The 20,407-nt window shown below is 49.1% G+C and overlaps 12 protein-coding genes across 12 annotated transcripts; 4 read left to right on the top strand and 8 right to left on the bottom strand.

Annotated features, from left to right (window-relative positions):
* Positions 1–676: 676 nt before the first annotated feature.
* Positions 677–1,509, bottom strand: F9C07_9392 (Alpha/Beta hydrolase protein; the record flags this gene model as incomplete). Its single annotated transcript, XM_041289208.1, has 2 exons — positions 677–1,096; positions 1,153–1,509. The coding sequence occupies 2 exons, from the start codon at positions 1,507–1,509 to the stop codon at positions 677–679; spliced, it is 777 nt and encodes a 258-aa protein (XP_041141864.1).
* A 922-nt stretch (positions 1,510–2,431) lies between these two features.
* F9C07_2276641 (putative carboxylesterase) lies at positions 2,432–3,824 on the top strand. The gene is made up of 2 exons (XM_041289218.2): positions 2,432–2,925; positions 2,981–3,824. Exons 1-2 carry the CDS (start codon positions 2,628–2,630, stop codon positions 3,679–3,681), a joined length of 999 nt encoding a protein of 332 aa, XP_041141863.1. The 5' UTR covers positions 2,432–2,627; the 3' UTR covers positions 3,682–3,824.
* Positions 3,825–4,302: 478 nt separating this feature from the next.
* F9C07_2276640 (DHBP synthase RibB-like alpha/beta domain-containing protein) lies at positions 4,303–5,470 on the top strand. Its single transcript, XM_041284512.2, has one exon. The coding sequence runs from the start codon at positions 4,497–4,499 to the stop codon at positions 5,268–5,270; it is 774 nt and encodes a 257-aa protein (XP_041141862.1). The 5' UTR covers positions 4,303–4,496; the 3' UTR covers positions 5,271–5,470.
* A 247-nt stretch (positions 5,471–5,717) lies between these two features.
* Positions 5,718–6,678, bottom strand: F9C07_9389 (uncharacterized protein; the record flags this gene model as incomplete). Its single annotated transcript, XM_071511897.1, has 4 exons — positions 5,718–5,759; positions 5,918–5,998; positions 6,135–6,176; positions 6,652–6,678. The coding sequence occupies 4 exons, from the start codon at positions 6,676–6,678 to the stop codon at positions 5,718–5,720; spliced, it is 192 nt and encodes a 63-aa protein (XP_071363428.1).
* Positions 6,679–7,184: 506 nt separating this feature from the next.
* F9C07_2054082 (C-4 methyl sterol oxidase) lies at positions 7,185–7,577 on the top strand (the record flags this gene model as incomplete). Its single annotated transcript, XM_071508562.1, has 1 exon — positions 7,185–7,577. The coding sequence occupies one exon, from the start codon at positions 7,185–7,187 to the stop codon at positions 7,575–7,577; it is 393 nt and encodes a 130-aa protein (XP_071363427.1).
* Positions 7,578–7,710: 133 nt separating this feature from the next.
* F9C07_2276639 (ketopantoate reductase PanE/ApbA C terminal-domain-containing protein) lies at positions 7,711–9,194 on the bottom strand. Its single transcript, XM_041284500.2, has one exon. The coding sequence runs from the start codon at positions 9,138–9,140 to the stop codon at positions 8,097–8,099; it is 1,044 nt and encodes a 347-aa protein (XP_041141860.1). The 5' UTR covers positions 9,141–9,194; the 3' UTR covers positions 7,711–8,096.
* On the bottom strand, positions 9,195–11,329 carry F9C07_2276638 (uncharacterized protein). The gene has a single exon (XM_041284499.2). The coding sequence runs from the start codon at positions 11,060–11,062 to the stop codon at positions 9,575–9,577; it is 1,488 nt and encodes a 495-aa protein (XP_041141859.1). The 5' UTR covers positions 11,063–11,329; the 3' UTR covers positions 9,195–9,574.
* Positions 11,330–11,529: 200 nt separating this feature from the next.
* On the bottom strand, positions 11,530–12,078 carry F9C07_9385 (putative peroxisomal membrane protein 2, pxmp2; the record flags this gene model as incomplete). The annotated part of the gene is made up of 1 exon (XM_041284498.1): positions 11,530–12,078. One exon carries the CDS (start codon positions 12,076–12,078, stop codon positions 11,530–11,532), a length of 549 nt encoding a protein of 182 aa, XP_041141858.1.
* A 389-nt stretch (positions 12,079–12,467) lies between these two features.
* Positions 12,468–14,155, top strand: F9C07_9384 (putative high-affinity glucose transporter; the record flags this gene model as incomplete). Its single annotated transcript, XM_041289216.1, has 3 exons — positions 12,468–12,945; positions 12,996–13,098; positions 13,156–14,155. The coding sequence occupies 3 exons, from the start codon at positions 12,468–12,470 to the stop codon at positions 14,153–14,155; spliced, it is 1,581 nt and encodes a 526-aa protein (XP_041141857.1).
* Positions 14,156–14,487: 332 nt separating this feature from the next.
* On the bottom strand, positions 14,488–16,130 carry F9C07_2224789 (uncharacterized protein; the record flags this gene model as incomplete). The annotated part of the gene is made up of 6 exons (XM_041289207.2): positions 14,488–14,502; positions 14,559–15,046; positions 15,100–15,210; positions 15,429–15,519; positions 15,572–15,857; positions 15,922–16,130. 6 exons carry the CDS (start codon positions 16,128–16,130, stop codon positions 14,488–14,490), a joined length of 1,200 nt encoding a protein of 399 aa, XP_041141856.2.
* A 212-nt stretch (positions 16,131–16,342) lies between these two features.
* On the bottom strand, positions 16,343–17,555 carry F9C07_2124852 (aldo/keto reductase family protein). The gene is made up of 3 exons (XM_041289206.2): positions 17,370–17,555; positions 17,039–17,319; positions 16,343–16,982 (listed from the first exon to the last, which is right to left on the bottom strand). The coding sequence occupies exons 1-3, from the start codon at positions 17,433–17,435 to the stop codon at positions 16,445–16,447; spliced, it is 885 nt and encodes a 294-aa protein (XP_041141855.1). The 5' UTR covers positions 17,436–17,555; the 3' UTR covers positions 16,343–16,444.
* An 813-nt stretch (positions 17,556–18,368) lies between these two features.
* Positions 18,369–19,556, bottom strand: F9C07_9380 (putative endoglucanase-4 precursor; the record flags this gene model as incomplete). The annotated part of the gene is made up of 1 exon (XM_041284516.1): positions 18,369–19,556. The coding sequence occupies one exon, from the start codon at positions 19,554–19,556 to the stop codon at positions 18,369–18,371; it is 1,188 nt and encodes a 395-aa protein (XP_041141854.1).
* Between the last annotated feature and the right edge of the window lie 851 nt (positions 19,557–20,407).

Raw genomic sequence — 20,407 nt, 5'->3', positions numbered from 1 at the left:
GTTTACTCTCAGTAAACTACATCATTCAAGCTAACAAGCGGTCAATAGGTCGCTGCGTGCCATTGCAGGGTGAGTGCAGGGTGACGATGCCAAGTCGTCGCGCTTAGTGCATATCCAGTTCGGATTCTGGGAGAGTCTCAGACATATCCTTGTGCAGGCCGTCTCGACAATCTCATAGTGTCATATAAGAAGTTGCGGTCTTGACAGGAAGGGAGTCGGCACGGGACAAGACTCGAGCCAGGCTTATTGAGTATATAGTTAAAAGAGTACGAACTAGGTATGGTTGGTCTTACTACTATAAGATAACTCTGCTATAACAATATAGACCTATTACAAAGAACTAAATGATATAAATAAATATTCTTAGTTATACAGAATTTCTAATTTATTCTACCGAAAATATAATTAAGAACAAAAAATAGATAAAATCACTAAAACTTTTAATTGAACTTTTCAACTAATATTTATATTTAGACCTATTAACCTTGGCTTTTAATAAAACTAGATAAAAATAAATGGATTCAAGATATAGAGATATAAGACCATGGCCTATCGAGTAGTAAAAGAATAAATATAATTTCAAGTAGTTAGATTGTCAACATGACAACATCTACCATAAATTTGCCCCTTACAGTTAACGTTCTAGTCGACATAACACCATTCATGGCGGGAGAAATCACCAGGCAAGGTCATAAGTTTCTGATTCTCGGAACCAGATGCCACAATTATTATCCGCGTCTTTTGCTTCGATCAAAGTAATGCCTTGAGGATTCTCATCATTGCCGAAATCGGCCAATTTCGAGTCTTCATTGAGCGAGGGCCAGCCAGGACCATTTTCTGGGTCCTTGGCAAAATCAGTCCACGTCTTCTGCATGAAGGCACTCAGTACAATCGGGTTCTCGGTAGCAGTTGTAGCGTTGTAGGTTCCCAAAACCTGAGGCAGCTCCGCGCCATGGTATGCGCCTGCATCGTCGTAGGGTGTCAGGTTGGGGAGCTCTGGCGAGTACCGGTACCGCCACACACCTTGCGGTTGTGCTTCGCGGTAAACTTGGCTAGTTCGGACGTCGGGCAAGTAAATGGAACCCCGGTCATCCACCTGGGATTTCCCATCAGCTTAATCATCCTGTTCAAGGACAATCGGAAATATGATACGCACTTGCTCCAGTTCAAGAAACACCATCTGTTTGACAAGTTTGGACAAAGCGGAAGCATGTTGGTTTCGGCGTCCGCAGACTGGACGTCATCTATCAGCACCTGCTGAGGAGGTACAGCCCTTTTTTCAGCTTCCTTCGCCGTGTTGAGCCTTCGAACATGGGCAAAAATGCTGCCCTCGTTTTTATTCGTGCCGTACATGACGGGAACATCGGCCCAGCTTCCTTTTTCGAGAGTGGGACGCACATTATTGAGTGAATTACCAGACCCGCTGGTGGGAGCAAAAAACAGGGGGGTGCCCAGATAGGTGCCGTTATTGGCCAGTTCCATGATATCTGGTGCCGATTTGCCTCTCATGCACTCGAGTGTATGACACCCGAGCCGGTTTCGGACTACCGTATAATCGTTTCTCAGCGCTTTCCCGAGAAACATTGCCTGCTATAAACTTACCGCCAGATGGGGGTTCTACTAAGTGACCCACCTCTCCTTGTGTTTTGTACAGCAATTTTCTATTCTTAGCATTACGTTGCTGTAGCACCGTGTATCTTCGCCAGCTATGGGGTAGTTCAACCTGCCCCATAACAGTCGTTCTTTTCTTCAATCAGTCAATCATCTAGAATTGGTTTTGCTTGACATAGAGGGTTCACGTGACATACGTGATAACATCGGGCCAGAGCCCGGTACAATCTACGTCTAAAAGTGACATCTCTGGAGGGTTTTGATCCATTTGAAGGGGTCGCACGCCTCTACGCACAGGAAGCAGAGAAGAGCTCTGCCATCTATAGAATGATGAAGTGGGGGAAAGCAAGAAATAAGGCCTCTTATAGGCCGCAGAAAGGAAACACCTGACAAACGCTGGTCTTGGCAACATTCGCGGAGACAACCGCCAGAGGGAGGGCATCTCCATTACCATTGAAAGAGAAAAACTCGCCGTTTGAAGCATAGTTGAGCAACCGACCGAATAAACTGTCACGGAGCAAAATGTTCAGGCTCTCCAAGACCAAGTTGGACAGGACGCTGCACTTTCTCTGTCCTTTAATGCATCTAATAGTATTAACTACTCATGGACACCGCGTCGGAGCCGGTCACAACTCGGAGGTCCGCCGCTTCGGCCAGCGGATTTGGAGACCGGAATTCCGCACAGTGTACAGGGGTAAGAAAGCACGCTGCTCAAGAAACTGCCCGAGGTTAGTCCGCCAGGCAATGATTTAGGCCGTAAACAAATTTCCGATAAAATATCTATCTTGAGTATAGGACTGCGAACCGTAGTGCTATATCCTTAACAACGAGAGATACAGTTATGATTATTTTTCCGGACCTACGCATACTCCGCACAGTACCTTTGGTTCGAAATTAATCTCGGAGTTCCGATCTCGTGCCCTTGGTGGCCCTAGAATAAGAATATTTAAGGAGCCCCAGTAGTCGGCTGTTTTCAAACCCCATATAACGCTCGAAACATCTCATTCAACATCAGAATGTCCATCACGATCTGCCCGAACAAGGTTTCGCCATCTGTCCTAGCGGCGCGTGAAGAGCTTAATCGAGCTCTGGAAGCCAAGTATAGTGAGACCAGACAATGGTACGAGTACCCCAGCCCTGCCGACTACAGACGTGCAGAGCTCGATGGGACGGCGGGGTTCGCGAAGCCAATTTTTGACTCGGAAGCCATTGATTTCTTTCTCCCTTCAAGCCACGGCGACCATTCAATCCCCTTGAGGCAATTTATACCCAAGGGAAAGGGTTCTAAAGGTGTTTTCTTGCACTTTCATGGAAGTTAGTTTATGAGAACAGTCCCCTCTTAGAGACAAACTAAAGGGTCTCTGTGCAGGTGGATTCTGTATCAGCTCCGCCCGCTTGAACGATGGTTACCTGCGTCATTTGGCCGACACACTCTCTCTTACAGTCGTTACAGTTGACTATCGCAAAGCACCCGAGGATCCTTTTCCCGCGCCCCTAGATGATGCCATTGATGCTGCGCTCTTTGCTTTGTCCCCAGATGGGGAACACAAACTTCGAGGCCCGCTCACCATCATAGGTGGTGAGTCTGCTGGTGCCTATCTCAGCGTATGGGTTACCCTGGAACTTCGCCGCCGAGGAATAGATGTCATGAGTCGCATCAAGGGCTTGGTGGCCTCGTATGGAATCTATGACTTGACCTATCTCCCGTCTGTCAGGAATTATTGCCGCCGTCTGGTGCTCAGTAATGAGGACACGCCGCGCTTCATTGATACAGCATTACCAAAGGACGTGTTTCCACTAGATGTCCGAAAACAGCCTCACCTATCGCCGTTATATGCTGATCTGAAGGGCTTACCTCCCGCTTTGTTCCTCGTTGGCTCTGAGGACCCACTCCTTGATGACTCTGTGTTTTTGGCCACAAAGTGGGGGATGGCCGAGAATGAAACATCCTTGAAGATTATCCCAGCCGCGTTCCACGGCTTTACGTTGTTTTCTATTGGCGAGATGGCCGATGAGGGCATTAGCGAGATTGTCAATTTTGTGTCTGCCCTGTTAGATGTCAAGGACTAGTAACTTCATTTGCCTAATTCTTTCCTAAGTTACAACCCTTATCCGTAAATCGTGGTGGCATTTAATGCATACAAGTATTTTATAAGCCGATGATTCGAATAACGCCTACCTCGCAAGCATCAAGTAACGTAGCTCATCAGCGGTCCGCCCACCGCAGGCAATCCGCATGCCCGGTTTACCACATACAACTGCCATATTATAAACTGGAATATCTCAACCCTAGGTAGTTATAAAGCATCAAATCCAATATGCTAGCTTATATACCTATTATAAAAACTATTAGACTTCTTTTCAAATTCTAGATACCTTCTATCATACTAAATACGTAAGATGTCTATAAAATACCATAAAATATAGGACATACATACGTTACTTGAGAAATTTCTCGTATAAGAGCCTATAGTTTAGCACTATCTAGCCTGTAAAGAATCTTCGTTTAAGTTTAGATACTAATAGGCCTGAAGGGGTTGAGAGATTCAAGTCTAACAATCTACGATTTGTATGGTGTATGAGATTACGTTACTACTCCATGCCCTGTGGTAGTTCTTCTGCAACCCGAAGAGCTTATTGGGCGGGTTCTTTCTCCAATCAATCCACCTTCTCGTCCCACATTGGTTCCATGATCGGAACCCCGAACCGGAATTCCGAGGCGCTTGTGTCACGATGACATGATTTCTTGGGTTGGTTATCTGCGAGAGTAGCTAAGCTACCCCCTAATCAGACGCGGATGCCTTATGGATTGAGCATCATCACAGCTTGGCTATATATATTCCTCCTTTGACCAGCATAGAATTATAAATCTTCTTCAACATTCAATGGCTCCCAGATACATACCCAAGCCAGGTACCGCTCCCAGCGTCCCTCGCGACGCTAGAGAGACCTATAACACTCTGAAACGCGGTGGTGTTGTCATCATCCCAACCGATGTTGGCTACGCACTCTTGACCAGCACACAGACTGGAATCCAACGGATTTTTTCAGCAAAAGACCGTCGAGAAGGCCACAACATCGGTATAATCGGGACATACAAACAGCACCGCCAGATCCATGTGCTCTCCGAGGCCAAGTTTGAAATGACACGGGTCCTGACAGAAGATATGGCAATGATTGTCGGGATCATTGCTAAATACGATACGAAAAGCCTGCATCCACGTTTGGCAGCCCTTGATCCCGCTACGCTATCCCAGGTCACTAAGGGTGATACGGTCAGTATCGCAGTTCCCGAAGGTCCATTTCTAAGGGAACTCGGTCGTCTGTGTGATGAGGACCCCGAGGGCATGTTAATGTTCGGAACTTCGGCCAATCTTACTGGCCAGGGACAACGATTCCGTATTGAAGATATTGAGCCAAGAGTGATTGACGCGGTGGACTTAGTGGTGGATTACGGGTTACAGAAATGGCAGGTGTACAGGCGTGGTGGCGTGAATTTCGATGCAGAGAACATGAAGGTCCTACGGAAGGGAGCCGGGTACGAGGTTTTTCGCGACCGAATGCTAAGATGGTTCCCCAATCTACTGAAGGATGCTGGTGTAAGCCTGGAGGAGGATCCTGATTTCCAGATTAGCGACCCTGGAATGCCTGCTACCTAAAATCAAATTCGTTGGCACCTTGGCCCTGCGGGTAAAGATTCCTCCGCTCTTGTTCAGTTTCGTATAAGTATCGACAGCTTTCCAAATACTATCCGATTGCAGCGTCAAGCATGTTGTCTACTAGGCAAGCTGTAGCATGATATAACAGTACTTTTACCCACGAATGGAGCTGGCGGTGGGATAAAAGAATAACCAGTGAGTTGAGTAAATTGATTAAACAACAAGAAACAAGCAAGTGATGGCGCTTTTGAGGGAATGTAAAATCTAGGGGATCGTGGACGCAAGACAGCTTCAGTCTTGAAGACACCAAGCGCCGAGATCCTCTTCAAGAAAGGCCGTGCCAACTTTGATTTACCACGGGGTTGAAACGGCGGTATGTAGCACAGGGAAAGTGAACCCGGGGCATATAGGGCGAGCCAATATGGAGCAAGCCTAGAAATGTGTTTCTCAGTTCGCAAATCGGCCCCAAGAACGCAGTTTCTTGCCGTACTATTTTATACAAGTTAGCCAGTAACCATATATCGGATGCAGTCGTGGCGGCAAACTCACCCGTTGCAAAATAAAAGGTAAGGGCACCATGGCAACGGAGATGAACCCAAGCGTGCTCGAGACCCTCGGGATGTCCATGCAAAGATAAATAGACAAACCGGAATGCAAAGAGCCCCTATCTGTCCAGGTACCAGGCGAGCCTCTGGCTCAAGAATGATGTTTGCATCTGCCACTCGTGGCTGGTACCAATAGTATAACCACAGAATGTATCCAACGACTGAAATCGATGCTCCAACGAGGATACCAAAGAAGGCAACTGGAGAAAAAAATTGTTAGCACAGTATTTGTGCCAAAAGTCAGCTGAGGGAAGCTCACGGCCTTGCTGGATTGCAGTGAAATGATAAATGTCGTCAAAGACTAATGGGTCACTCCATCAGTATAATGGGGGTGAAATGAATCTAGCAGAGCATAACTTACCGAATGGGAAGATTTCAAACCAAAATTACAGGACACCGTAAACCAGCATTGTGTTCATGTTAGCAAATAGAATCACTGGTTCCAGACAGGCAAGTTTGAGATCGTCGCCCATGTCCTTGACAATGCGTAGAACGAGATTTTACTCGCCGATTTGACTCACCTATCATCCTAAGTAAGCGCATCTTTTGCATTGACGACCCACAATTCTGTAGACTATTATTATTTACTTTCTCCCAAAAGGCTATTACTAGACACATACTTCTCAAAACACAATTACATAAATTGCCATGAGATCCAGTCCGCCTCCAATGGCAATGGGGCAATGAGGACCTTATCGACAAGCTCAAGAGGCGTATGTCCCGTTGGATATCCCCCAATCAAGAGCGACAACAAGTACTCATAGTAGAAATGTCACATCGTTGGCTGTCTCCAACAATCCCATTACGGCGACCAGGTGTCTCGAGCCCCGACCAACAAAAACAAACCCGAGACAGTTTGATGATGACCAGCAATGAATCACACAAAAATGTTCTCTCCAAGAGATACAGGCACTACCGCGGCGCTTAGAAGAAGAGCGACGACTACGAAAAGAGGAACAGCAACTTCGAGAGCAAGCCGAGGACCAAACGGAGGCTTCGAACCCCACAGGCGACACTTCCCGAATTCCTCAAGTATCACAAATTTTGCGCGTACGCCATGGGTAAAGGGGTGAGCGCCGTATTCCTTACCGCTATAAGTGCGCTGGCGCTGTGTATTGCTCGCAAGCAGTAAAGATCGAGCAGTCCCACCTGTCCTGTACTGGAATCAGCGTTTCGCGCAAAGAATCGCAAGCTAGTATCGGACATGATCTTCACGAGACGGAAAACCGCCTCGTCATACTTCGAAGAGACTACTACTTCATCGTCTTGGGGTTCGAGATCGAGATCGAGAACGTCAGACTTGTGATGCATGGACTGGAAGCTGGTACCCAGACAAGGGGTGCTCTATTCCGCACCGTTTGGTTTGGCCGCCGAATATGCTTCTCCTATTGAAGTGATGATTCTCGGCTTCGGGACCGTTAGCTCCCCGATCCTCTGGTGTGCTTTGACCGGTAACCTGTATATTCTCACGATGTATGTCTGGATTGTGTTGCGCTTGTGCCAGGCTATCGATGCCCATAGTGGCTACGAAGTCCTTTGGAGTCTTCACCATCTCTTGCCTTTCTGGGCTGGTGCTGATCATCACGACCTATACCATGAGAAATCCATTGGCACAAGCTACCACCCCCTTGACACCGAATACACTCCGGATGCCCTGCAGCGCCAAAAAGGGAAACAGGTGGAAGCAAAGAAGACACAATGATCTGACCGTTGGCTCTGTCCGGAGCTATTGACCTGATAGATGATCGCCTTTCTGATGGTCCTGTTCAAGGGTTGATTTACCATAACTAGACTTAGCTATTCTTACTATAGATAATTAAAACCGTCGGAGTATGCGGGAACCCCGGCCCACTCTATTTCCACAGTAACCGCCTCTGATCTGCAATCGATCTCAGCTCGCCTATCCAAGGGGGAGCTGAAAGGTGGAGCCTTCTGTGATTCGCCTTTACCCTACGATGCGCTCGGCCACGGTTGCAGCCCGCCGGTGGTCGGGAAATTCGGCAGATTGCGTAGATAAATAAATGGATGGGGTCACCATCCGGGCGAAGGGTGTGATGGTAGTATTGCCCACCACCATTGACTCACAGATCAATTGAACAGACGTGTAATACGTTTACGGTCCACGACAGGATTCTTTTGCTTTTGCATTTCATACTATCACAGGACGACACGAATTCCCGATCGGTAACATATGAATTCGCGAGCATTCCCTACTGAATCACTAGGTTGTAGCTTGTTGATCGGATATACTACTCCTAGCTAGGATCAGTTCGATTAAAGATAGATTGGCCACACATTCCACCCCCAGTTCCCTCCCACGCTTGATTATCCAGCCATTGATAAACTCGATTTCTGTGGGTCTCCCTTTACGGATATCCTCGCGCATGCTGCTGGAGTTCCTCGCTGTCTTTCTGATTGTGTCCATCACGACGGCCTCCAAGGACGCGGGGGAGAACCATGAGGGATCATGGTTAGAAAGATGGTGGATCTCTGGCAGCCGACCAAATACCGTTGAAATCTCCTCTAGGAGACGGGTTATTAATGGTTTGACCTGGACCATATCCGCGATCAGGCCGTTTCGGACATCCAGTAGCGCTGTGAGAGGATTGAGGACGCAATTTGCTGCCAGCTTGAGCAGTTGATCCCGGAAAAGAGATGTCCAATCCAGTTCCTCACAGTTGAGCGTTGCCGATTGAAGCAGTGTATCCACAAGGAAACGATTTCTCGGTTGCGATGTGGCCAAGCCATCTGCGTCCACAAAGCCCACAGAGACACAGCCAATGCGACCAGCCAATACCGCTTGAAAAGCCGATTTTAAATAGACGCCGTGTCGAACAATCCCGAACATGTACGTTGGTCGTGTGGCTGGGTCGGGAAAAAGTTGCTGATTCAATTCTTCCACTTGGCCCAAGCCATTCTGGAATAGACAGATAACGGAATCTCGGCCGAGCCTTTCTTTGACAGGTCTGATAGCGTCTACTGTCACTGAGGCTTTGACGGTGACAATAAGGCAACGAATCGGCGATGTGGGTGTGGAATCGACCCCCAGTACCTCAACATTGAAACCGGATTGTTCATCTACGTCTCCATCCTCCCCAACCTGTAGACCGACTTTCTGTCCCGTGGAGACAAATTCACGACGCAGGGATTCTCGATGAAGAAGGAGTGTAATGGGGGGCTTATCAGGCAGAGAGCGAAGAGAGTGAGCGACAAAACATCCAATACTTCCAACCCCTAAGATATAGATGGAGGATGAGCTCGCCATTTTGAAACAGTCCTACACAATTGAATGCAGCCACTCCGTGCCTCCCATTCATCTTTCTGGTAGCCGAGGAAATTCAATCCCCACCATGAGTAATCCATTTATTGCGGGGCCGAACGCTGGCATCGGAAAAACACCGACTTGAGGCATTCTGTCTTTAAATCGCCTGAGGTGTACAAGCTCTATCGGTCATTATAGCAAGGAAATGGTGAGCACAGGAGAAAGTTTCCACTTGCATTGGCTTATTGTGGATAGATGAAGCCTCGCATATTTAAGGTAGCGTATTCAAACAAAATACTGTCTCCGCACCAGTCCTGGTTCAACGGTAGTTCCGCTCAGGATACATGTATAGAACCATCGCTATCTTAAATAGGACTAGGATATGTCGGCCTGATTAATAAATTTAGGTCAATGGGGATATACACAGCCGGATATCTCTACAGTTCATCGTGGTTTGTCTGCTTGTCCCGAACAGCTTCCAAACCCGGCACCGTGAAGATGATTCGACGATAGGAAACCAAGACTCCGTCAGAAACCTGTACGATGAGGTGCAAGTGCTTGTCACTTTCTGGGTGTGTGTTGCGGCCTTCTCGTCGTATTACGTCGCTCGGGGGAATTGTGACAGTAATCCGGGGAGAGTCCGTAGAACTCAGGGAAAGCTCAGCGACATCTCTCCGAGGGTTGTTGTTATTTGAGGAAGGTTCCAAATACTGCCACCACTTGAAGGTGAGATTGTCTCCGTCAGGATCGCAGGAGTCCGTCGCGTCCAGCACGACCTCCTGACCTGGCTCCACCGGGATATGAATAACTCGACGAGTTCTGTCCCCGTCGATTGTGACCACCGGAGCGTGGTTCGCGTCAGAGAACCTGGACGCTGTCGTCCACTTCATGCGAGCCGCGAAATCCTGCTGAAAAGCCTCGCGCCACCTCCAGATGGTGACATGCGACCCCATCATCGTTCTCCCCGAGTCGTCCACGATGGTGTCAACACTATCGGCAAAATGACCTTCTCCAAAGGTCACAGGCCCATACCGACCACCCCATGAGCCCCATTCCGGGTGCTCCGGATCGGAGAGGCCGTTCGGGATGATGTGCAGCAGGGACGGGGTGTCGCCCTCGAGAATAAAGTCCGCGTCCGGATATTTCGCACCTAATGGGCCGACGGATTGGATGTTCTGCTGCACCCAGGCAGATGAGATGACCTCCTTATTGGCATTGTTTGGGAAATGGTAGTAGTTGTCTCCCGAGATGCCGCCCCATCCAGCCACTGCATAGCGATTGAAGTGGTGCACGCTGGCTATGTAGAACAGGCTCGGCCAATTGCGTCGCATCCAGGTTCCCGTGTTGTCCTGGTCGGAAATTGAGTACACACGCAATTTGGCCACGAAGCGATCGATATCCGCCGGCGATCGGGTGGCATTGACGTGCCATAAGGCCTGCGCCAGAACCGACGCACCACCCCATACCAGTACCCAGAGGGGCTCTTCGGACTTGTCGACCGCGTTGATCAAAAGTGTTGAACCACTGCTGTCCTTCCCTTCTCCAATGCCATCCATACCGTACACGGGAAGGCCGGACGCGATCAGACTGTGGATATCGCTCGCTTTAGGCCATCCTGATGCATGGTGGCGAAGATACGGCACTGATAATTCATAGGCATTCACGATGTCGTGCATGAGGTCCGGTCGGGTGGTATCGTTCAGCCAGATACTGGTGGTCGCCACAAGACCTTCCAGACGTAGTTCATTGGAGTACACCATCAGGCGGACCAAAGACTGCGCATCGTCGGGCTCGTTGTCGATGTCGCTGAGTACCAACACCCGCGGCTTGTCTGCCGTCAAACCTGCACATTGTGATTGCAACGACGGTTGAACAAATAGGCCCGTCAGAAGTAATAATCGAAACACATTATACAACCAAGCCATGGTTTCCTGTAGATGATCGAGAAAATGTAGTATAGTTCTGGCTTCTTTAGTTGTGAGGCGTCACGCCAAGGATTTATGAGGGACGATGGTGGTGGTTGGAATTGCCCTCTTGGAACGTAGGGTTAAGATTGCCTGAGTGCTTCAACCTTCCTTATTTGGTCTGGACCCTGTATTTACTTTGGACTCAGCTGTCCTATTAAGGACACAAACTGGGTTTAGCGTGGGCACCTCTCCACGTCAATCCATCCACATCCTAACTACTGAATACGAGAAACATCACTTCACATCACTTCACAACTCATTCTTTGTTATTCCTCTGGGCATGTAATTGAACTATTTTTGTATATCACTAGCCTTTACGAACCACTACCTTCCGCACAGGAAAAATACCAACTCATCATGCCTGGAATGGAACTAAGTTAACCGGATATATATATCTCCCTAGGCGGATGGCATACTCCTACCCTTTACTTGACCATCGTAAAAAACGCTAGAAAGATATTCCAGCCGAATCCCACACACGAGGCGACCAGAACTCGAGACTCCACTGGAACCCAAAGGAAATTGCACAGAGAACAAGCCGGCCAGACTTTCCAAGCGTTCACGATCAGGGGCCAGATCTTCCGGTTGACTTCGGCCACCAGCACGGACGCATTCCCGGACTGCTTGAAATTCGTGCAAACTAAAAAGATTGTGTTCATTAAGAATAACCCGATTGTCTGATCGAGAAGGATTTTGTAGATAATGTTCCGCCACTGGATGATCTTCTTAGGCGCAGTTGTCTGGTCCGCTGGCTTGGCGAAGGTCGAGTACGACGGAAATGAATCTTCTAAGAACTCCTGCCAATGACAATTCACCTGCGCCTGGATTAGGCCAAAGATAGCGAATTCAAACACTGCGTTCCAGTCCAACGGTGGAGCTGTGGGATTGGTCGAGTAGCGGAAGAGCTGTGCCGTGAGGTTGGCGGCAGACTTGAGGATGGCAGACTGCACGACAGTCTTGGTATGACGAGACATGGTGAATCGCAACTGCAGGTTCAGAGAGGACTGATGGGTGACAGGAATATCAAGAAGCGCCTTGGAAGGAGTGGGTGAAGTTAAAGCGAACAATAATGGTGCGACGGAAAGTTAAGTATATCGACCCAGCCTCCAATATTGGCTATAGTTTCTCCACATGGCTGCGACTACCCCAGAAAGGTCGGCTGCATCCGACATCTTCGAGGGGACTCCGTGGGGGCACACTTGGTGCTTCAGACTTCCCAATTCGTAGCGGTCTGATGATTATGCGGGGAAAGCAGAGGCCGTATAGACTCCTAGAGTCCTATATCATGTTCCGTTGGCCATGTGGAGAGACTTAGTTACCCCATCCCTCACGCTATCCTTGTCCCACTTTCAAGGCGTACGTTATGCTCTCACCTATGTTGGAACAGTTGAAGGCCCAGCCACTGTATCAAGACCTCAACTGGCGGCTTGCGCTCATCGGCGGAGTGTCGTCGCTGGGAGCTCTAGGCTTCGGATTCGACAACGGGTGGTGGGGAGGTGCACTGGGTCTGTCCCAGTTCCAACAGAAATATGGCGAGTATGATGACTCCCTTGGCCATTTCGTGATTCCATCCCAAAAGACATCGGTCGGCACAGGTACGGGATCCGCAGGGATTATCCTTGGCTGCATCATAGCCCCAGTTGTCGCATCCAAGCTAGGCCGTCGCAATTCGTTCTTGGTGCTGTCGCTGCTGATGTTGATTGGCATCACCCTCGAAGCATCTGCGGTAACATCCTTCTGGCAACTTGTTGTGGGCCGAATTGTTGTCTACTCAGGGATTGGCTTAGCATCAAACTGTGTGCCACTGTACTTATCGGAGTGCTCACCACCACGTATTCGAGGTATGTTGAAACGGAGATAACAACAAGAGTAGGATCTGACTTATCCATAGGTGCCTTTCTGGGACTGTATAGCTTTTTTAATTCTCTGGGTGTTTTCCTGGCTTCCCTTGTGGTTTACCTATCCCGTTCAAGGACGGATAAATGGCAGTATCTGTAGGATGCATCCCTGCGGACTCGGAACTCGGGCGACATGAGATCTAACTTCGATAGGGTGGTCATACTCTGTCAGCTGCTAGTGCCTATTGGATATATCGCATTCTATGCATTTATCCCCGAGTCGCCTCGCTACCTCATTTATCGTGGCCGTTTTGACGAGGCCGAACAAGTCCTCCGATCGCTATCGAATTACCCCGACACGATTCCATATGAGGTAGAACTGCTCAAGGCCCAAGCTGAGGAGCAGCAAGAGCTGCACAAGGCGACGTCAATCTGGGACTGTTTCAGAGGCTCCAACCGAAGACGTACTATAATCGCTATTGGGGTCCAAGTCCTGCAGCAGGCCCAAGGTGTTTCCTTCATTCAGAACTTTATCGTCACTTTCATGGAACAATTGAAATTCCCTGATCCCTTGCGTACGAATCTAATGGTGACCGGATGCAGTTTTGCTGTCCACATCATCACATTCTTCAGCTTCGACAAGATCGGCCGGCGGTACTCGTTGTGTATCGGGGCAATTCTCCTCGGTGGCACTATGTTCGGAACCGGGATCGCAATCGCCACCGGAGACACAAGCAGTGGGTCGTCACCTGCAGCGACGGCTTCCATTGCCCTTCTGATCCTTTGGTACTGCATGTATGGCTTCACCTGGGGACCCGGCTGTTGGGTGGTGGCAGGAGAAGTAGGGACTGGCCAGTTGCGGGAGCGCACGTTATTCCTTGCCTCGATGGGGAGCTTCCTCACATCGGTTCCTATCAATTTTGTCAATCCGTATGTCCAAGCACGGCTAGGAGGCTCGGTCACCTTTATCTATGGTGGCTTCTCCGTGGTTGCGTTGATCTGGGTATTTTTGATGGTGCCAGAGACCAGGGGCCGTTCCCTCGAAGAGCTGGATGATATGTTCCAGGCTGAAGTACCGACCCGGCGGTTTAAAAAATATGAATGTAGTGGGATTGGAGCTCATATCACAGGTGCTCAAAATCTGCAAAGCAAGGAAGTCAAGGTGATTCAGGAGGAGTGGGTGGAGAACAAGGGAGATACCGGTGCCCAGTAGCCATTGCCATCGCTAGCCAGGCGCCAAAGAGTTACTACTATACGAAAGACTTGACCGGGGAGGAGAAGATGTCAACTTGAGCGCATTCTATCAACAAGTGGAATGAACACCGACCAAGAGGAAGCGAATGTGGAGAGGCTTTGATTATAACTGAACGAGTGATTCATGATGCTATGGTCTCAAGGAGGTGGGTGATCACATTCTAAGCTCTTATCCTCTCGGTAACCCTACAACATCTGGCAAATGATATTCCCAACCATATATCACATTACGACGCTCGATCCCAGAATAAGTCCTTGATTGGTGTTTATTGTTGTACACGAATCGGGTGGTTATCCAGGGACAGACTGGATTCAATAGTGTATATACACAGGTATGCCTGAGGAATACATATATGTCTCACCCTGTTAGTAAACTTCAAGCGAGACACATCAGTCGTCGTTTCCTCTGATGCTTTGGCAGCTGTCATATTGATAGCAGCCAGCTCAGGGCCTGCCTTCTTGTAGACGAACTTGGCCCCAATGATGGGGGCGTCATCTCTTTGGCGTATATAGTACGCCAGGTCAGCGTCCGGGGCCATCTCAAGTTTGCTCATGCCGTTTCCCAAGTAGCTAAAATGATTTCCGAAGTATTGTACTTTGAAGTCCTCATATCGAACCTGCCGAAGAGTGTCGATATAGTGAAGTGTACTCCCCGGCCACAAGGCAACGATCTTGCCGTCCGCTGTGTTGCCTTTGTACCAGGACCGACAATCTTCATTCCAGACCATATCTTTCATATATTGATCCCTGTGCTCGATAAAATCGTCCACGGCTTCCTTAGTCACCTCAATCGACTTTATGCCTTGCTGCTGAATACGCGTGATGTGTTTGCAAATGTAGTCCGCTTGGGCTAAGGGTTATTAGTGATGGACTATTAACCGGGATCCTTTCAGAGAACGATACCCTCAGTGCCCACCAGTACTGGTCCATTACCAATAGGGCTGTTAGGCCCGAGGAACATATAATAGTTGGGGTAGCCTGCAGCAGCAATTCCGAGGTACGACCTAGGCTCGTCTTTCCAATCATCAGAAAGCTGTCTACCATTCAAGCCCGTGAGCGGGAAGCGCGGCTTAAAGGTAGTATCAAATCCGGTCTATTTTTAGCCATGATGAGATATCAGTTCTTCTTTCCTGTAATGTGCGATGGAGCTTACGGCGCACATCAACACGTCCACAGGATACTACTGTCCATCCTCCATTGACAGCCGCGATTGGTGATTCTATTAATCTCACCATAGACAACGGCGGTTTTTGGATCGTTCAGAGATTCTAGGTATCCGACACCGGGGGTTAACCTAGAAGCAATGCCAACAGATAGAGGCCCCTACGAGGACAACAATCAGTAATGCAGAGCAATCTTACCGTCGACAGCAAACTGCCCATGGAGGAATGACTTTCTCTTCCAGACCCGGGTTCTTGAGAGCATCTCTCATGGAATTAACAAATTCGTTACGTGCCTCCCCTTGGGCCTCCGATCTTGCGAAGAACAAAGGATATGTTTTGTTTGCATTGTGCTCGAGCCAACGTCGGAAAGTATGCAATGCCTTCGGATCCTTTGTGAACCTGTCCTTCTCATCCGGCTCGAACCTCCGTGGTTGAAAACTAGAAAAGCCACTGACAGCAACCCATGTTGGCTCTCGAATGAAAGTGGTACACCTGGCCCTGGCCGAAATCAACCTAATTCTAGCCGCCATCGGAATTAACATTCTGCTGGAGAGCAAAGTACACGAGTTGGTAAAGTCTGTCCAATCTTTCCAGTGCGAATGTGAGGTCCTGTCGCAGATCGGACATTTCCGCTTGAATCATCTCAGATAATCGTTTGGCCTTCTGGCGTCGGAGTCGCTGGTGTTCTCGGTCTAAGATGCGTTTGCGCTCCATCTGGGCTGCATTGCATATTCGGCTACGGCCGTGGGAGGGATTCCGACTTGTTGACATGCTAGGAATGGCCCAATCTGGAAAATTATGAATTCGCTCTACAAACCTCCAGATACATGGATCGTTGGCGTAGTTGTATATAAGGCTGTTTAATATCTACCCCGCGTTCCACTAAACCGTGGAGTGTGGGGTGGCTTCCCTATTGCCGAGCTACGGCTAATCTACTAGATTATATGGATATTAATGAATGAATGTAGTTTGAGGAGCTACACTTCAAAGATAATATGATAGTTTATTATAGTGCTTCATACCAAGAAGGTGGATATTCGTCATCACCATCTGAAGTAAGATAAGCACAAACGTAAACCCTAGCATTACTCCTCTCCATGCTGCTTTCGCCAAAAGGCTCGGTAATGCCGCCCCTGGCCAAGCTGAGATATTTCTCTCACCTCTTCCGGGGTCAGCTGAAATGTAAGCACTTGAAGGAATTCCTGTAGTCGAGATTCCTTGCTACTCGTGGTGACTGCCACATCTCCACGGTCGATGGACCACCTCAGGAGAACTTCCCCTTCGGTGACCTTGTACTTCGCAGCTAGTTCAGACACCTTCGGATCCACTGGTCCTCCAGGCGCACGCAGAATGGGAGTCAAGGGACCATAGCTCGCTATCTTGATATCTTTTTCCCGCTGAAAGCGGAGCAGCTCCTCCTGCTGCAGATAGGGGTGGTGCTCGATTTGGTTGATGACGGGTGCAATAACCGCAGTTTTAAGTGTGGCCTCCAGGTGGGACTGGTGGTAATTCGATACACCGATCGCTTTGGCCTTTCCAGCTTGTTGGACCTTTTCCATGGCTGCCCATGCCTGTTGCAGTTCGCCGTCACTCTTCGCGAAGAAAGGTGAATGGATCAGGTATCTGTTTCGAGTTGTTACGGATACATTCTATTGGTATAACGCCATCATTGCACTTACAAGTCCACATAATTCAGTTGAAGCTTTCGCAAACTCTGGTCAATGGCGCTCGGGATATCGGCAATGTTCGTAATCACCTTCGTTGTGACGAAGAGTTCCTCGCGTGGAATTCCGCTCTCTTTAATTGCTACACCCAGCTCAGCTTCGGTGCCATAGACTTCGGCGCCATCCAAGTGACGGTATCCAAGGCGAATTGAGGTCTTGATTGCTTCCACTAGTTCGCGATTGACCGAATCGTCCCCGGCCTGTTTGTACCAGGCCGTGCCGGTGCCGTAACCAAGCTGTCGGCGTTGATTAGTTTCCAAGCAGACCCAGCTGTGGGGAATCTTACAATTGGTATAGACACATTGTCATTAAGTTTCACACGTGGTGTGTTGGGAATCGAGTTACTCGCCATGGTTTGATCGACGTGGCAGGGGATGAAAAAGCGGGCAAAGTGAGACCTTGCAAGTGGGTGGGCCCGTTGTTATGAAGACGTCAAGGACTCAAGGAGCGCAGCAATTCCGCAGTATGCCAATCAATCAATACAATCACGTCTTCATAAATTTGTCAGCCGGCAAGTGTGATGTAAGGTGGATCCAATATTCCTCATACGACCAATCCTGGCACTACTATTCGGACTCCCAATGACCCACTTCGGCAGTCGTGTGGATTCTCGCCGAGGTTGCAGAATCCAGGGTTTTCCACGACCACGTGGGGCGAGGTCAATTATGGTCTGCATTCAACTGGGATATCTTTCATGCCGATACCACCGTTTAGATCAATCCATAGTCTAAATTATTCGTGACTTCGCTTCTCGCTTGTCGGTTGAATTAATTATCGTACCGGCCTGCAGCAGTAAAGTAGCTGTACAGGCTACGACAAATATATATATATTGATACTTCGGAAATTACCATCTCCGGGAAAATCAAGTCCAGATATTGCGTGGTAGCGAGCCATGTTTGTCTACTTTTAAATTTGCGCAATACTTATGTGCTGCTGAAGATATGTTTATTGTGTCGGCTTTATGCTCAAATTATCATTGCTAATAGCATACATTGCTGTGAGTATTACACCCGCTCGAGTGGTCAGTTTTACGCGGACAGATACAAGAGAGGGTCTCTACGAGTGAGCTTCAATCTGCTATGATCTTACTTGTGTATGGTGACAGTGTAGCCGTGCTCCCGAGCAAGGTATACGTTAGATGTCAATGAATAACGGAAAGTGACGGAGGGAAAGAATAGAGATGACGTTCAATGCAGGAATAATCATTTGTTTCACAAGACAAGTTTTACATATCCTCAAGACCTCGGCCTGCAACCAATTTGTTGTCATACCCAAAGCCTCAATCTACTTGCTATGACCGTGGGCGCGACGATGGCGAAGGAGACGGGTGTCGCGGCGTACCTTGGCAGCAGAAATAGTCAGGTTGTCGGAAATACCGGCCGTGCATGCGGTGCCATCAGCCATGTTTTGTGATGCATCCCATTGCCCGTTCACGCAGCGCTGGAAGGCTGTGCCGCCGTTGCAGTACCAGGCACCTTCTTCACTGCAAGAACCACTCAGCACACCCGAGGTAGTAGAAGAGACGGAAGAGGCGGAAGAGGCCGTGCTAGCGACATCCTCAGTCGCTGTAGTCGTAGTCGAAAAGGCGATCTGAGTCGTCTGGGACGGGATAGACGGTTCTGCGGCGACGCTCATCTCGACCGCAACCTCGGCGGGAGGGCTGGTGATGGCTGCGGGAGTGGTTGGGGTGACAGTGGTAACAGCAGCGGCAGTTGCTGTAGCGGTGCTCCCAGCGGTGTAGAGAGCTGGGCCAGGAATGGTATAGGAGCTGATACTTTGCCAGATATCGACGTGGATACCAGGGTCAGTGTCCTTGTAAAGGGCAGTACCCAGGGTACCACTGGGCGTTGCGGTACCACTGCCGGTGACTTGCAGGTTGATGCACTGGGGATAATTCTGAGCCCCATCCGGATTCTCGGCGTCATGAAGGGCAATAATCTCGTGACGAAGGACATAGTAGCCCGCCTCGATGTCAGTGGGGATAGTGATGCTGCGACTAAAGCTGTCATCAATCAATTGATCCGTAGCCCATGTGCCGGGGACGTCCGTGTCATCGATCAAGCCCCCAGCATCGATCTTGAAGAACTCCAGGGAAGTTTTGTCGACGTCAGAGCAAGAGCCACTGCACTTGGCCAGGTAGGTAATGACCGGGCCATGGTGATCGTCGGGCCAGGTGTTCCAGGTCATTTTGACAGTTCCACCAGGAGCTACCGGAGCGGAGAGCGCACCAGGCGCAGAGCCACGATGACAGATGATGTCGGAGCTATCATACGCAGTAGGGGCGACATAGCCATCATCGGTGGCATTGGTGGACCAGGCGATGAGCTGCGGGGGGTCGGACTTGTAGTAGTAGGTATCGACCAGATAGCCACCATAAGTGGTACCATCCACCTCAATACTCGATACATAGCCGTGACCCGCGACCAGCGAAAGTGAGGCCAGCAGCACAATTGCTACTTTGGAGAAAGACATGCTGAGCCAAAGAGAATAGGTAACGAAGGAGTGAAGGGAAAAGAACTTCAGTCAATGAAGTTTTGGTACGAAACTACGAATGGAAGAGAATGGGAGGAAACTCCAGTCAATGAAGTTTCGCCAAACAGAAAGGACAAAAACAAATTTTTGGAAAGAGATGCTATCCAGACCTTTCTGTCCCCTCCAGGGCTTATCAGGCTATTTAACTATTTCCTTGACCTGACTGTAGAGAAAAGTGCCGAACGAATGGATGACGAAGGAACATTGGTGGCCTAAGCGAAGGACCGCCAGTTTAATGAAACCGAAGTATAACAAGTCTCCATTTGCAGCACACTTGATACCACACTGTCGCCGTTCCCAAAATGACGGATTCAAGTGGAGAGGAGGCTGCCAGCTAGGTGGCTTGTTCTTTGATTCTCGCCATATCCGGGGCGAAACTAGACAAGTTCCTGTAGATTGCACGTAAGCTTGGCTACATTCAAGCTTCTAGTCAAACACCGGGTGTCTGAGAATCACGGTTAGGGGCATTGGAATTGCACTGATGATCTAAGCGAGACCGGCCATCGCATGCCGGCGCCAATCATCGATGGTCGCCCGACAGTCTCCACCGGCTAAAAATGGGATGACGCAGCCTTTCCTCGATAGTAAGTGAACTGGATCTGCTGAGGATCTTTCCAACATTCAAAAATCTGGGAGCCTACAGTGGGCGGAAGTGCCCTGCAACGTTGTTTCTTCTTCACCGGCATCCCTTCTCTAGGGTTTAATGCAGAAAACCTCATTGCAGAAATCAGTGCTGACAGCGGGTAAACCTTTAACCGGGGCAATATACTCATGCCACAGAATGGACAGCG

Source organism: Aspergillus flavus, chromosome 2 (genome assembly GCF_009017415.1).
Source record: "Aspergillus flavus chromosome 2, complete sequence".
In the NCBI taxonomy this organism is placed as follows: Eukaryota; Fungi; Ascomycota; class Eurotiomycetes; order Eurotiales; family Aspergillaceae; genus Aspergillus; species Aspergillus flavus.
Note: the sequence above shows the minus strand (reverse complement) of the source record. Positions and strands in the feature narration are given on the sequence as shown.

Bases quoted from the DNA above. Each gene is read 5' to 3' on its own strand.
- F9C07_2276641 (XM_041289218.2), top strand. From the start codon at position 2,628: ATGTCCATCACGATCTGCCCGAACAAGGTTTCGCCATCTGTCCTAGCG. The intron at 2,926-2,980 runs GTTAGTTTATGA...GTCTCTGTGCAG, and splicing joins TTTCTTGCACTTTCATGGAA to GTGGATTCTGTATCAGCTCC.
- F9C07_2276640 (XM_041284512.2), top strand. From the start codon at position 4,497: ATGGCTCCCAGATACATACCCAAGCCAGGTACCGCTCCCAGCGTCCCT.
- F9C07_2276639 (XM_041284500.2), bottom strand. From the start codon at position 9,140: ATGGCGAGCTCATCCTCCATCTATATCTTAGGGGTTGGAAGTATTGGA.
- F9C07_2276638 (XM_041284499.2), bottom strand. From the start codon at position 11,062: ATGGCTTGGTTGTATAATGTGTTTCGATTATTACTTCTGACGGGCCTA.
- F9C07_2124852 (XM_041289206.2), bottom strand. From the start codon at position 17,435: ATGGCGAGTAACTCGATTCCCAACACACCACGTGTGAAACTTAATGAC. The intron at 17,320-17,369 runs GTAAGATTCCCC...CAACGCCGACAG, and splicing joins ACAATGTGTCTATACCAATT to CTTGGTTACGGCACCGGCAC. The intron at 16,983-17,038 runs GTAAGTGCAATG...AACTCGAAACAG, and splicing joins CAACTGAATTATGTGGACTT to ATACCTGATCCATTCACCTT.